The sequence below is a fragment of the Bos grunniens genome, chromosome 2 (assembly GCF_055505025.1).
Source record: "Bos grunniens cultivar Pamir isolate PY7600 chromosome 2, Bosgru_T2T1.0, whole genome shotgun sequence".
NCBI lineage: Eukaryota > Metazoa > Chordata > Mammalia > Artiodactyla > Bovidae > Bos > Bos grunniens.
This window is the reverse complement of record NC_141166.1, coordinates 117,281,967-117,297,579: the sequence shown is the minus strand read 5'-3', so window position 1 is coordinate 117,297,579 and position 15,613 is coordinate 117,281,967. Positions and strand designations below refer to the sequence as shown.

The window sequence follows — 15,613 nt, the reverse complement described above, 5'->3', positions numbered from 1 at the left end:
TGCCGAGCGAAACTTTGCAAATATAGCAGCAGATTGAAAGAGCAAAAGATCTTTAGACCCTTACTACAACTACGCTTAAAGATGTGGTCAAATTCTCCAGGCTCCTCTCTAGTAAAGGCAGAATGGAAATATTTGTAATCTTGTGGTTAAAATTCAATTTGAAAATGAAATGGACCCAGTGTCTTGGGAGAAAAGCAAGGGTTCCTCCTTTACCTCTGTACCCCAACACAACTTTTTTTCCTGCTTATTACTATAAAAGTAATATATGCTTTTTTAAGGAAAATGCAGGCAGGCGAAAATGAGAAAAAATAAAAAGCATTTGTAACCTAATCAGGATAATTGTGGTTAACATTTTGGAATGTGTGTCTTTTTCTTCCTATGCATATATTTTTATGTTGGTATCAACATACATAATTCAAAAGCACTCTTTTAAACTTCCAGGTTTTTCTCTTCACACACTGCATTGCAGTTCCTGTAGGGCACTCATTCTATTATGAGCAGGAAACTACAAGAGTTAAAGCTGGCTTTGGTAATATACAACTCTTTGTATTAGTAGTTTGCACAGTGAGGTGTGCGCTCACCAAGGAACCAATGTTATGGGTGTGTTTTTAACCTAATACGCCTATTATTTTGAACACTACTGTACTGGAGTTTAGTTTATCCACTGGGCATGATGCTCCTGAAGTTCAAATTCCCTCAGCAGATATCCAGCAAGGATGTTACATAACTGGGATAAATGAGGTCATGTTAGGGCCAAAATCTCTGTATGCATTTATACCTCAATCTACTTAACTGATGGAATATCTGTGTTCCTTAAGTGTATTTGCATAAAGAGACTATCTCACCATCATCTGTCTAATGGTGTGATACTGATACATACTGTGATGAGGTGATTTACTTTGTATGTAGCAGTGAAGAGGGTATAACATAGGAAAAATACCTTCTTCATTCACAGGGTGGTCAATTCCTCCTGAGGGTTTGAGACTCTTGTTAAACTGCAAAGTACCATCCCTATATGTGATGCCAATAATTGTTAACAAACAAAAAGCAGCCAGGAGAAAACGTGTCTTTGATATTCAATATATGCTGTTTGGTTATCTATTGCTGTGAAACAGACCCAAAATGTAGTGGCTAAAAACAATTTATTATAATCTCTCACAATTCTCTGGGCTGACTGGGCTCACCCAGGCAGTCTTCTGCTGGTCTTGCTTGGAGTCTCTTATATACGATTGCAGTCAGATAGCAGCTGGGGCTGAGGTCTCCTGGGGTTCAACTGGGTGGCTAGATGAGCTAGTCTGGTTTCTTCACTCATATGTCTGGTGCCTTGGTTCACATAGCTGCTCCTTCCACTTGAAGTCTCACCCCCCAGGGCTTTACCCCACAGCCTCTATTCCCACAAAGATAGTCAGACTTCTTACATGATGGCTGACTTCTAAGACTGTAAAATTCAAAGCTGTCAGGCCCTTTTAAAGCTTAATGGAGACTTGGCATAGTGTCACTTCCGGCCTCCCGTAAGTTACAGCAAGTCTCCGGGCCAGCCTTGGTGCAATGTGAGGGACTACACAAGCACAGCAACACACCAGGAGGGGCAGTTCACTCAGTGCCATCTGGGCAAACTAGCTACTGGATCTGCTCCCACTGGAGGCTGTACAAATTTAGAATTTTAACAATAATGCCAAGGGAGTTTGGATACTTTCTTGGTGAAACATGGAGTACAATGAAAAGGAATAAGCAGAGGGAAGAAGCCTCAAGGTGATGGAGGACTTTGAAAACAGTAGGTACTTTCTTGGGTCTTGCAAATTTGGCAGATTAGATCACGGAGAAGGTGAAATGAATGGGTCATTGCATCACTGTTATCCAAACTTTGCATACTTGGAAGGCTTACCTGATGATGCTTGTTTTTTATGACAGTTCCGGAACTAAGTGTTAAAACTTGGTCACGCATCTCAAGCGTACCTGGAGGGTTCCCTTTCTAAGGATGGCAAAGAATTCAGATAGAAACATACACAGGTTAGTAGAATGTGAAGCCAATTGAGGGGGAAAATAAAATAGCAAGGAGAGCTGACGGTAAAATAACTCCCATGGCAACAGGTCAGGAGAGAAAAACCAGCAACCTGGAACTCCTTGGTGCACAGTATCTGTGCCTTCATGGCACTACATTTAAGTTTAGAGGGCAAGGCCTCGTTTCTCACATGGATATATCTTGCATCAGAGTTCTGCAAAGACCAGGAACCTCCTTGATGTGGGTGGTCCGAGACTGGGGTTTCCTCCTCTTGTACTGAATCCCCATTTAATGCCAAACAGCTTTGTTTCCTTAATTTTTCTTAAACATGTTCAGACTGTTATCCTATTGTCCTCCTCCCTTTGAAAATATGTACTCTGCAGGTGCCTGAAATAATATACTCCCAGTAATTGCAGTTTTGCAAAAGTAAAGTTTATTTTATTCAGTCTAAACTCAACGGAAATTTGTTGCCCAACAAGGAAATACCAAATTTTATAAGCCACTGGACGGCAGCCATCATGTCGTATATGACTTTGTTATCGCCTGCCTCCTGGGCTTTCTGTCTACCTTCTCCATGTACTAATTTTAATAAGTAACTTGAATTGTTAGCAATATACTCTGGTGCCATTCTTTGACGCAGAAATGTCATTTCATAATGTCTCTGCATATTCCATGTCAGGTTCACTGTAAATCACTTCTCCTGAACTTGTTAGTGCGCAGATCATTTTTCGGGCTTCTCACTTAACAGCTGAAAGTTTAATTCAAAGTGAAGAAACTTACTTCAGTTACAAGCAATTAATTTAGGCTTCACTTACCTTAAGAAATATTCGAACATATAAATCAACAGGTAAGTCCTGGGAGTGTCAAATTATGCAACCGAGAGAAAGTAAGTTCTTTGCAGCTTTGGGGGTGTTGGTCTACTGTAGTCAGGCTTTTATGGTTTTCTTTTTTTTTTGGCGTCAGGTTTTTGAATGAAATAGTAAAACCAGTGCCAGACACTGTCTACTCCACCTGGTTTTGCATAATTCGAAGAAGTCAGAAACTGAAAACCAGGCTTGTTAAAGAGCTAGAAAGAGTGCTGTTGCATAAGAGAAAACAAAACTAAATCATTTCTCTATTCTTTTTTAAATCATAAGATTTCACAATATTCCTGTTTTCAAGTACTTGAAGTTTGCTCTGGGCACCGACTACTTTTTAAATAATTGTTTTTAATGTGCAGTGAATAATACACATTCATTGTAGATTTAAAACATACTTAAAGTAACAAAGAGGAAAATAAAAATCATTCAAGGTCCTGCAACTATTAATATTACTAGTAATATTTTGAAGAACTTTTTTTTTTCTAGGTACATGCTTTCACAGAACGGGTCCACACTACACAGTTTTATAACTTGTTTTTTTGCGTTTTTGTTTTTAAAATCGTATCTTGAGTACATGAAAACTTCTAGAGGTTATGACACGTTTGTCATATCGAACGGGGTTAAAAATCGCCATCTATGGTGTGGCGAGTGCACTCTGGTGGGAAGAGAATGCTCCGGGTGGGCAACATCGACCACTCTCCGACCCAAAGAGACTTCTCCGTTTGCCCTCGGCGACTGAAGCCTGGCGAGAGTGCAAGGCGTGGGAGTAAGTGGAGGGCGATCAGGGTGACTGCGAGCACGAGCTCCCCGCGCGGTCCACTTCTCCCCCAGGCCAGTCTCACTGGTTGAACCGGAGCGAAAGGGCAGCTCGCGGGGCGCTGGGCCCAGGTCCCGGCTTCCGGCCCCCACCCCCGGGGCTGGCGCCACTCTCGGGCGGTGGGGAGAGATAAAGCCGGGCAAGGTTCTGCAAATCCAAAGCAGGGAGGCGCAGCTCCGATACCATCGCCTTTGCCGAGTCTCCAAGCGTGTTTGTTTCAACTGTTTAAACTGTTTCAAAGCACCCGAACCCCAGCGACCTTCGGCAAACAACTCCTAATCCCGCGGGCGGGGAGCGATGGCTGCATTCGCCGGAAGGGCAAACTGAGAGTGGAGCCCGGGGAGCTACGGGGGCCCTCCTCCAGGCACTCTGCCAGCCCGCAGCCGCCCCTGAGACCCCCGCCCGCAACTCTTTCCCGCCCCAGGACGGCCAGCTTCTTGCGTCAGCCCCGGCGAGGGTGGGGGATTTTCGGAAGCTCGGCCCGCTAGGCCGGCTGGGGAAGGAAGGGCCTGGGCTCTTGCCCCGCCCTCGGGGGGCGGGAGGCGGAGCGGGGCAAGAGCCCGGTCGGCGACTCCGGCCAAGTCAGGGAGAAGCGAGTTCCTAGGATCCCCCAGGAGCCGCCGCCGCCGCCGCCACCAGTACCGCCGTGTCCGCTCCAAGCCTCGGCAGCCGGAACAGGGCCGTCGTCGGGGAGCCTCAAAGCACCGTCCTCAGCTCAGCATGATGGACTTGGAGCTGCCGCCGCCGGGACTGCCGTCCCAGCAGGTGGTGCCAGGACGGGAGCAGGGGCGCGAGGGAGCCGCGGCCCGGGAGGGACAGCCGCATCGGCCTCTTTCCCCGTCTGTGGCCGGAGCTCGGACTGCAGCGGCCGCGCGCGCACCAGAGCCGCCGCGCTTGAGCTGGGGCCGGGGGAGGGGAGTGGCTACCCCAAGGGTGGCGAGGGGTATGGGGGGCGCGGCCGAATGGTGTGACTGACAACGCCCCCGCAGCCCCCGAGGGCGATAGGGTTGGGGGGCTACGCCAGCGCGCGTGGGGGCGAAGGGCGTCTCTAACCGCGTCCCGGATCGCCGGAGCCGAGACGCTGGAGCCGCGGCCGGCCCCCTTTCCGAGTTTGAGCGGCCGGGAGGCAACCGGGTAGGAGAGGGCGGACGCTGGCGGTCTGAGCCGGCGCGGCCCGGCCCTTCCGGGGCTGCGCCGCTCCCCCGCCTCGGAGCCGGCAAAAATGTGCCTAGTCACGGGGCCGCTCTCGGGGGAACTGAGGTCTCCGGGCTGGGACCTGGAACCCCTCCTCTGCCGCTGCCCCTCTGCCCAAGACCTCCGAGGGCGCGAGCCGCGGCGCTGTTACCCTGCTGAGGGTTCTCCTAGGCAGAGTGATCAATCAGTCCAGCCTTGCGATCGCCCTTAGGTCACTTGGCGAAAATGCCCAGCTCCCAGGGTGGGGGCAGGCGGAGGTCACCAAGCGCCCAGCGCACTCGGTTTCCCCGACGTACGGCGATCGAACCCTGCCCTGCGCGCTGCCTCGCCCGGAGGGAAAGGTTCGGGCTCGTAGAACTCTTGAGTCGGCCCCTAGCAATACCCCGGCAAGGGCGGGCGGGGCGGTGGACTCTGAAGTCTGACGCGGCTTCGCTCCCCTCCTCCCCACAGCTCCCCGCGGCTTCTCGATCCCGGCGCTGTGTCTCCCGATGGCGCACGCCGCGAGCGTGGTCCCGGCGCCGTGACAGTGGCCGGTTGGCTGTCACGGCGGCCCTCAGTGGGCCCTTTCCTGCTTTGTAGCGTGCAAACCTTGCCGCGCCGAGGCCAAGGGACAAGTTGGAGCTGTTGATCTGTTGCGCAATTGTTATTTTCCCCAGGGCGGCTTTGTCTTTGGATTTAGCGTTTCGGAATTACAATTCCAAAATGTTTAAGGCAGGATATTCTGTTCTCTGCTGTCAAGGGTAAGAATTTCGAGTGTAGATTAGCATTTCTGTTGTTTTTAGGCTGTTACTAAATTTTGTGCTTTCATACATTGTTTCTCTTTTGCGTGCTTTGCCTCAGTTGCTTTCCTAGTATGTTACTTCTTTTGAGAGGGCAGAGGGTGGGACAGCTGTGTCTCATAAAGCTTTGCTAACAAGTTCTGTAAATGTCGCAAATGTGGAAACAAGTTTCTGTATATATTTTGTAGGGACTTTTTAAAGGAGTAGATAATTTCCAATTTGTGTGTGTGAATGCGTTCTTTGGAAAAATATTTAGTTCAAGGAAATGTGTAACCTAATAGGAACGGTAAATATATTTAAGCTCTTAAACATCAAGCTTTAGACTAATCCTGAAGTAAGGTTTTGAGTTATTGACAATGTACTGATTGTGCCTTTTTTCCCCTTGAAGCTGTTTGTCTTGAACTTTCCCCCAGTAATGAATAAGATTGTATTCCTTCCTCCCCACGATATGAAGAAGTAAATTGTGCTTTCCGATTTAGCTGCTGTTCAATCCCTATAGCCATTTCTTTAATAATCTGAATGACCAAAGGATATATGATGCTAATAGACTTTAGTTTTCCTAGATTCAGGAATGTAGCCTAGAGTGTTATATTACTGAAGTTTTATTTCTTTCTTAACTATATAATTTAACATTCTGTATGCAAAGGTGGGTAAAACATCTTTACTGTTCTTTCTTTTAAATGTGAACTTTCCAGTTATGTTTGTTAAGGTAACTCCCTTTCCACCCTTTGTAATCAGACCTCAGCTTGCATATGTGAAGACTATAAAAGAAAATGGAATAAAAGAGTTAATGTCATGTCTGTAACTAAGATTCATATTACATCTTTGTAGTCCAGGAAGATTTGGACAGAGTCATAAGTGGATTCTAACCTTTTGTCAAAGAAACACCAGGTGCGAGGTGGTACAGGGGTGAAAGTTCTCCCTCCCCCCTTTGTGCAGAGGAGGTGTTGATGAAGAGCAGTAGAGTTTTACATTCTGAATTTCCATTAGCTTCTGGAAGGAATCATCAATTACCCTTTTCAAAGCTGTCTTGGAGAAAGTATTTTTGCATATGAGGAATGAAGTTGATCTTGGACTAGATAAGGTAACTTTTAAAGAAAAATAGGGCATCCCTCTCATCTCCAGAAGGTTGAGCAAAGAACAACTTGACTTTTTAGATATTTGGGAAAAAACCTCTTGAGAGATTGTGAAAGATCGTAGGAGGATAAAAATGTAACTGAGTCTTTCTGCATTAAAAGTAGCTTGGGTCATTTTGGACTCTTTCTTGTCAACTTGGGTTTTTATAAACAGTGCTGGGAGGGGAAACCCCAAAATCTGACTTTCTTTAGGATAACCGGGAAGAATTGAAAGCCAAATACATTATTTGTCTTTATTTTTATTCAGGACGAATTATACTTACAGAGCTGCATGAGAAAAAAAAAGCCTCTGTGGGCTAGAAGCACTTATTTTCCCCCTGGGAATTTCCTCTCTACTGGTGGAACACATTTAAAGGGGGTTTTGTGTAAATAGTATTTCTTCTTTGATTTTTCCTTCATCTGGGGTTAACGCGTCAGTGCAAATTCTCAGATTCAGGAGGAGTTTGGCACTAAGATAATCGTAGATGAGTTATTGGACACTTGTGTGCCAGGCAGTATGATAATTGCTTCACATGTATAATTTCACAGTCACCCTGTAGGAAATACTGTCTCCAGTTTCTAGGTGAGGAAAGAGGCATAAAGCAGCCAGGGGCCTGGGTCCTGCTTAAAGTGACTCAACTATTGAGTGGCAGAGGTGGGATTCAAACCCTGGTAGAAGGACTCCACTTCCGAAGTGGACCAAGACTAGTTAACTTTAAACAGAAGGAAACTCTTACGCTTGAAAAAATGGACAAATCGAGAAAAACTACAAGAAGGACAGGTAGGAATTTTAAAAAGTAATCTTTGCACCTTTTCCAGTTACCAAGAAATTTAATAACTGTTTGTGAGGGGTGAGGTCAACCTTGAATACAGTGAAAGTAAATACAACCAGTCATTGGACCTATCGCATGGGAAACTTTTAAGGAAGACTAAGAGGCCTACCGGGGTTTGATTTAGAGAGGCAGGACCATTTCTTAATTTAATAATAGTTTTTAAAATTTCTGATATTTCAGCAGTATCTGAGATTCTGCCTTACATTTTTCAGGGACTGTTTTTCAAATCTCTTAGCTCCTGGTGACTTTAATTTTATTTGCCTTGTTAGTTGGTACATTCTCCTGTTCCATTGGCTCTTTTTATCTGGAAATAGTGGTCAAAAATAAGTTTGGTAATGAAGATGTTTGGTAGTGAATATGGTGAAGAGTGGGACAGACAGGGTTAATCCTGGTTGAAGGAAAGTGGAGAGAATGGGGAGAATTTGAGTTGAACACAACTAGTGGAAACCTGTTGGTTCAAATTAAACACTCATCTCCTGTTTCGGCATTTCTGAATTGAAGCAGGCATAAGGGCTCAAATTGAAGCCTTCTTGGGGTTTTGTGACTAGTACATTTCAAAATTAAATATTTCTTAGTCCTTATCTTTAAACAGATTGTTCTCAGAATTATTATTGTTTTGTTTGTCTTTGTTAAGGATACTGCAGGGTTTTTAGGATTCCGTGGATAATTTGCCTAAAAATTAATCTGACAACTCCCAGCACATTTAAAAGCCTGGCCCAGCCACTTCTGAAAGTTTGCTGGACTCTGTTGTTGCACAGCAGGGTTGTCGTTCTTTAGTTGCTAAGTTGTGTCCGACTTTGCGACCCCATGGACTGTAGCCCCGCGGAGTCCTCTCTCCATGGGATTTCCCAGGCAAGAATACTGAACTGGGTTGCCATTTCCTTCTCCAGGGGATCTTCTTGAGTCAGGGATCGAACCCCTGTCTCTTGCATGGCAGGCACATTCTTTACCACTGAGCCACTGGGGAAGCCCAGATAGCAGGGTGTAGGAGGATAAATGTACTAAAGGCGATATTCAACCAGCTTCCTTCACCAATGGCTATATGTTTAAGTTTACTGTAGAATGGAGAATAGAGTTTATATTCTGATAATAAGATATCTGTGAGTTTTAAAAATGTAATTACCAGCTGCTTTTAAATATGCTCTAACAAACATTTATTAAAAGGGCTCTAAGATACAGACCAAGGCATCTTTCATTGATAATGGTATGTTTTCTGGAAATGAGAGCAAAAAATACATTCAAGTGTATAACATTCCCAAAAAGTATTAGAAAAATACAAGTGTTCTTATACTAACTTTGCTCGCCAAGACAAAGCAAGATTGCTAAACAAAATCCTATCTTGCCTAAAGTTGGGGTTTTCTCTGTGTCAGCCCCTGCCACAGTAAACACTTTTTAACTATTATTATAAAGAATTTTAGGAACATTGAGGATTGGAAGCACTTTTTTAAAAATTGGAGTATAATCGCCTTACAGTATTGTGTTAGTTTCTGCTGAACAACAGTGCGAAGCGGCTATAAGTATACGTATGTCCCCTCCCTCTGGGACCTCCCTCCCATCTCACCCCTAGGTCATCACAGAGCACCAGGCTGAGCTTCCTGGCATATGTCCTGGCATATAACACCTTCAGAGCCTTATACAATCTTTCTTTGCACGTGAGCATCTAAGTTTATTTGGCCCAAACTGCGGTAGAAGTGAAGACAAAGCCAGGACATAAGAGATACTTAGAGTACCAAATCCATCCTTCAAAGACCTTGTTGATTATTGAAAGTCACTATCATTCATCAGCAGCCTGTATTTTGCTTTTGCTGTTGTTATTGTCGTTTGGGTGTTTCGGAGCTCTGGATGGCTTGCGGGGATCTTCCCTGACCAGAGATTGAACCCAGGCCAGCAGCGAAAGCCCCGAATCCTAACCACTTGGGCCACCAGGGAATTCCCAACAGCCTGTATCCTGAAGGATTAAAAAAAATGCCCTGGCAGCGTTAATCAGTCATTCTTTTTCTCACAAACTTGGATAATTGAGACTCCCAGCCCTGTGACATCGACAGCATACTGATGAGATCCAGCCTCTCCGTTGCTTTTCTTCAAATCAGAGAAGAATAATTGGGTAAGAAAAGAAAACTGTCAGATGATTTTGGCTTTGAAGCCTTCTTCCAAACTTAAGAGTTTATTTTCTGCATTAGGCAGTTCTCAATCACTTTTTTAAATCTCCGATACCTGTCTTATACATGTATCTGTTCTTAACAGTTCGATTATAAGTTCCTTGAGAGCTGGGCAGAGAATTTATTTTGTCTGTTCTTTAAATAGATTTAGGAGATGTAAGCCCCATACAGCCCACCCATTTAAAGTGGGCAGTTAGGTGACCGAGTGTATTCAGAGTGTACCGTCATCAGCACAGTCAGTTTTAGAACATTTTCATCACTCCAGGGAGAAACCCCAGACCCATTAGCAGCCACCCTCCATTTCCCTTCAGCTCTCTTAGTTCCTAGTAACCACTCATTATACTCTTATCTCTATGGATTTGTCTCCTGGATATTTCATATAAATGGAATCATAGCCTGGGTGGTTCTGTGTGGCTGGCTTCTTTAACTTAACATGTTTACATAGTTTGACCATATTGTATCATATATCAGGACTTTGTACATTTTATTGCTGAATACTATTCCATTATATGGATACACTACATATTATTTGTCCCCTCCTCAGTTCATGGCCATTTGGGTTGTTTCTACTTGATATATATATTTGCTCCTGATAGCAGTGGTTCTTAAAATGTGCTTTATGTTAGAGTCGCCACCCATATTTCAAATACTGATGCCCAGGCCACATGTCTCGTTAAATTAAAATCTCTGTGGGTGGAGCATCAGTATCTTTTTCAAACCTCTGAAGGAATTCCATCATGCAAGTAGATTGAGAACCAGTGTTCTGGAGGAGTTGGCACGGTGCTTGGTACCCGTGGAAGGTATGTCTGTAGGGATTTAGAAAATCTGGTTAGGATGTTGCTTAATTCATGAAAGGAAGTGTTTTTATGTTTGATCACTGACCTTCACAGCCTTGAGATTAATAACCTACATCTGAGAACTGTGTTTAAGGCACCTGGTGAATGTTTGAAATTCAGTAAATATAACTTGCGCTCTGTAATCCCTCATGGAGATTTGGGTGATGATTTTAGTAGAATTCCTCTGTTTGGTCAGGAGTGTGGTGACTGATAACCTGCAGTGTAGATTATTTGGGAGTCATGTAGAGAAGGCAGTGAGGACCAGTGTGAGGCACTGGGGAGGATGGAGAGCCTGGAAGCTGGGGTGCGATACTGCCTCCCCCCACGAAGCTCCAAGCTCTGCATCCCTGGGCCTCCTTATCTTCCTCCAGTAAAAAACAAAACCTTCGATCTGGGACTCCCCTGGCAGTCCAGAGGCAAAGGCTCCAAGCTCCCAGTGCAGGGGGCCTGGGCTTAGTCCTCGGTCAGGGAGCTAGAGCTCACCTGCCACAACTAAGAACCTGCGTGCTACAGCTAGAAGATTTCTCTGTTTCAGAACTAAGACCCAGCGTGGCCCAATAAATATTTAAAAACAAAAACTGCAATCTACAAGGCCACTTTTAGCAACTCAGCTTTTTGATTCTCTGTATATGCTTCGTAAAGTCAACTTTATATTCTGACCCCCGTGGCTACCATTTGTACTTACCTGGGTGGTTTCTGGTTTACACATTTGGAAACCAGGGCTAACTTCTGAATTGTTTGGGAGTTTGTGTGTGTGTGTGTGTTGTGCATCACACTGGAGGGTATGGTTCAGGACCTTCTGGAACTGTCTCAGCCCTGCCTTGAGGCAGCGTGGGAACAGGCCCAGCAGGGAGTGGGTGCTCCAAGCCGGCACCCATTTCTTTCAGTCTTTAGGCTCCTCTTTTGTGCGGCCCAGATCCAGTCTTTCCCGGGCCATCACCCACTGGAGGGGTACATTTAGTCTTCCTTTGAGAGCTGTCTGCTTTTCTAACTCTAGTCATCAGTAGTTTGAAATTCTTTTAATATGTCCCTCCTATTATTGCTTTAAGATTTAAAAAGCAGTACTATTCTTTCATTTATTTTGTGCTGAATGATATACATATGTGTTTAAAGTATTGATACCTTAAAACAGAAGAATTTTGGTATTAACACGCAGGCTGTATGCAGTGCAGACTTGTATTTCAGTGAGTGATCCTTCCTATTAAATGCCCTTTCCGCCCTTTGCAGGACAGAGCCGATGTCCGGGGCGGGTAGTGCCACCCCACCCTCGTGTTTGTGTGGGAGGCACGGGCACTGTTGAGCGTGTATGGAGCGGCCTGCTGATAAACAGTATAGACGTTTGCTTTACTTCAGATTTGCCGGCCTTTTGTCTGCTCGGCTTCAGCACAGAATTGTAGTATCACCCCTGGAGGCAGAGCCCAGCCTATCCCCAGGGAATTCTGGATTGCAGAATTCCTGCAGAACTGCAGGGAGCAAGGGTAGATCCGGTTCTGTGGCCTCCTGTGAACAGAATAGGAAGAGGTGTGTCCCAGTGTCGGAGGGTCAGCTTAAGAACATGAGCGTTTTGCTGCTTGGTTTTACAGTCCTAGAGCAAGGGAGTCTTGCTACTGTGGCTAGAGAGTATTGAAGAACCCTGAATGTTTTTGACCTAGCCCTCCCAAAATTATTTTAATCATTACAATCCTGGTAATGAAAACCACCAAAAATGAAAACTGTCATTTTTTTTCTTGCACTAGGAAAAACTGTCAGTTTTTGAAGACATCATTTTGTTCTTGGGGCTTCTCAGTGAGACATGATTAAAATGTCCATTGAGAAACCAACTCCAGAGGACAAGAGCCGGGGCAGTGAATTTCGTGCTAGCCGGGCTCCTCTCCCACCCCCAGCTCCTGTGTTCTTCCTCCTTTGGCTCCCAAGCTGAGACCAGGCCGAGAGTAAGAACCAAACTGTGGGATCAGGTTCTTTCTTTTCCTGCAGAGACAAAGGTTCACCATGTGCTAGAAACTTCTTTACCAGGCTGCATGTTTGGGAGGATCCTTAGGGCAGTGGGGATTCCAGGTTACTTTTCACTTGGAAAAAAAGTTCTGGAAGTAAAGGGGAGAGGTTGGGAGGAAAATTGGTTTAAAAGATTCCTTGTAATGAACCCAGGAGGGATACGCCTCTTTGGTCTCTTCGGTAGCTCTTTGATTTGCTCCTCAGTGTGCACCTCGTGCTTGGGTCCCTCACGTGAGAAAAGGGGAAGCATTTGGGGTATTTACTTGTGCTGTTTACGCTCACTGTCTTTAGTTCTTTAAACCACCCTGTTGAGGTAGGTTTGTTGTTACTGAGAAAATTCTTTGGAGATGCTAAGCAGCAGTCCAAAGCTTGGTTTAAGAACTAGAAAGCACAAGTATTTCAAGCAGAAGGATTTTATATAAGAAATTAATTATATAGGTGAGCCGAGAAACCAGCCAGCCAGCCTCAGGAAGCCACCTGCCAGTCCTGGGGCTGGAGGGGCAGAGAGAACAGGCGGAATTCAAGGAGCTGGGACCACGGAGAGAGGGGCTCTGCCTCCCATCCTCAGCCTCTCTCCCTCTCCCAGAGTCTTGGTGGATTGTAGCTGGGAAGGGAGCCCGGGGACGGAGCAGGGGCGGGATGGGGAAGGGATCCGGAAAGTGTTAGTCGGTCAGTCATGTCCTACTCTTTGTGACCCCATGGATCGTAGCCCAGCAGGCTCTTCTGTCCATGGAATTCTCCAGGCAAGAATACTGGAGTGGGTTGCCATTAGGCAAATGACCAAAGCAATCACATAGCTGGTAAGAACTGGAGCCAGGATGGGAACATTCTTTGCCATCAAAGTCCTTGGACTTCTCTCCAAATCATCTAGTGCTTTGCCTTTGGGGCACTTGTCATACCTGCTTAGGGGCAAGTGGCATGGGCATCCCATAGACCGCAGTGCCTTCTGTATTCTGACTTCCACAGCGCATTTGTGCTGTGTATTCCTTCTGGTGAGTGGAGCGCACCACGTGTGACCACAGAGCCACTCAAAAAAATGGAATGTTAGGAACTCCTCTTAAGAGCACACAGATGGAGGCTCCAGTCGGGGAGTTCCCAGACTCGACAAGCATCCCACCATTGCTGTTTCTGTGCCCCTCCCGCCACGAGGTGCCTCCAAGATGCCACGGCAGGATTGATTATATATACAAGTTTTTGGTGTTGCTGAAAGACTTGGGCCTCTGGGTCTTGAACTTGGGGGGAGGAGGTTCAGAAAAGAGGGAAAGTATCTAAGAGCAGAGGGAACCTCGCATCTCTTGCTTTGCTCGGGATAAATGAAGCCTTTTCTCCCCAGAGAGGTGTGGGTGGATGTGGTCCCCTTTCCTCTGCCCCGTGGGACTCTGGCCCGCAGGGCGTGGCGCTTGCCCTGTGCTGGGGCTTCCAGAGTTCACTTGATAACCACACGTTGTGCCTCCAAGCTGCAGTGACGGTGTGGGTGCTGGCCAGGATGATAATGGAGACTCGGGGACAGTCTTTCACCCTTCAAGTGACAATGCACTTGCAACGTCAAGAGAACCCGCCTTTAGATGTTTGAAGACATCGGAATATAGGCAACTGGCAATTTCAGGAGGAAGAAAAGGAGAAAAAAAATGAACGTTTACTGAACAGCTGTTAGTACTGTACTAGGGCCTGGTCACGGTCTCTCTTACCTGGTCTTGACGATAAATCTGTGTCGATGGCGGCTATTAACCCCTTTTTTACAGACAAGGAAACCTATTCAGAGAGGTAAGGGAACTTGTCCAAGGCCATGCTACTCTGTCTGGCAGGACAGGGATTTAGCAAGTGTAATCACTGCCGTCCCTCCTTTCTTTCTTTCCTCCCGTGTCTCATGATTCTGGGTGTTTTGTTAGGTGCTAAAGCATGAGGGGCTGCTTAACAAAGATTGATTAGTTTGTTCTCAGGAAACCTCAGGATATTCCTTGTTCTTTGCAGGGAGGCCCACTGCCTCCTCAGATGGCAGGCTGTTCACAACTCCTTTTCTGAGCTGGAAGGGGTTAGAGAGAATGCAGAAAGTGATGAAAGTTCTAGAAACCAGAGGGACCAAGTATATTTGATTTACTCAGTGTCTGTACCAGCTCCTTTAAAACAGAACAGTTTTATTTGAGCCATTGATGGTTACCACTGCTATTTACCCTTTCTCCAGCCCATGGCTGCAGGGGACTGGTCCTAAAAGATAAGCTAAACGTTTTTAAAAATTTCAAGGTGACATTAAAGGTCATATGCCATCTCTCTGGGTCTTGACTGTCTTTTCTGCCCAGTACTTTCTGAAGTAGTTTGGGAAGATAGTAAAGGAAGCTATAGAACAGCTGAAGAGGTTGAGCTATTGTGGTGATAGACTGATGGTTTAGAAACAAAGTCTAGAATAGGGAAGGAGGCAGGGTTGCCCACTTTCTTATCCTTTTCCTGACCATCAGCTTGAGGGAAAACAGCTTAGTGTCCTCTAAGAAAATACACTTAATCTACATTTATATTGAATTAATTGTTATATTATCCAAGTTAGAAAATTCCTTAATGCATATTGGAGAATACTTTTGTATCTGTTCTCTCAAAATCAGTTTTATTGTTAACTTAAAGGAATGTGTTTTTCAGATTCTTGAGGCATAATATTTTTGTTTTTAATCAAGTACCCAAAGAATAATTTGAAGTTGATTTTTCTGCGACTAGTAGCTGTGGTCATAGAGATGTTAAATATGAAACCTTTGTTAAGTAATTCTTTAACCCCAGACACCTTAGATACACAATGAAAATGCTGAATTCTAAGCCTAACTCTAACTTACTCATTCCACAAATATTTATTAGGTGGTAACACGCCCTAGGGAACTTTCAGGGCATGAAGTTGTTGTAATCTTCCAAGATAATGCAGCAAATATATTGTCCTCCTTGGAGGACATTTGCTTCCCAAACTGCCCCTCCTCCTCATTAATCAGTCCCTTTGTTCTTTGTACACCTGGACTTTAGGGCAGGGGATGTTTCAGTACTTAATGAGT

The 15,613-nt window shown here is 45.3% G+C and overlaps 1 protein-coding gene across 13 annotated transcripts in view; it reads left to right on the top strand.

Moving 5' to 3' along the window:
• The first annotated feature begins 4,258 nt into the window (after positions 1 to 4,258).
• NFE2L2 (NFE2 like bZIP transcription factor 2) overlaps positions 4,259 to 15,613 on the top strand; it is a 32,625-nt gene continuing 21,270 nt past the window's right edge. For 4 of the 13 annotated variants that reach the window (XM_086360026.1, XM_086360063.1, XM_086360053.1 and 1 more), the window contains exon 1: positions 4,259 to 4,444. In XM_086360026.1, the coding sequence (XP_086216152.1) occupies positions 4,400 to 4,444 (45 nt within the window). In that variant the 5' untranslated portion in view covers positions 4,259 to 4,399. Of the gene's footprint in view, positions 4,445 to 4,932; positions 5,215 to 5,464; positions 9,705 to 15,613 lie in introns of those variants that run through there. The other 9 variants (XM_086360035.1, XM_086360112.1, XM_086360096.1 and 6 more) reach the window with 5 other exon arrangements.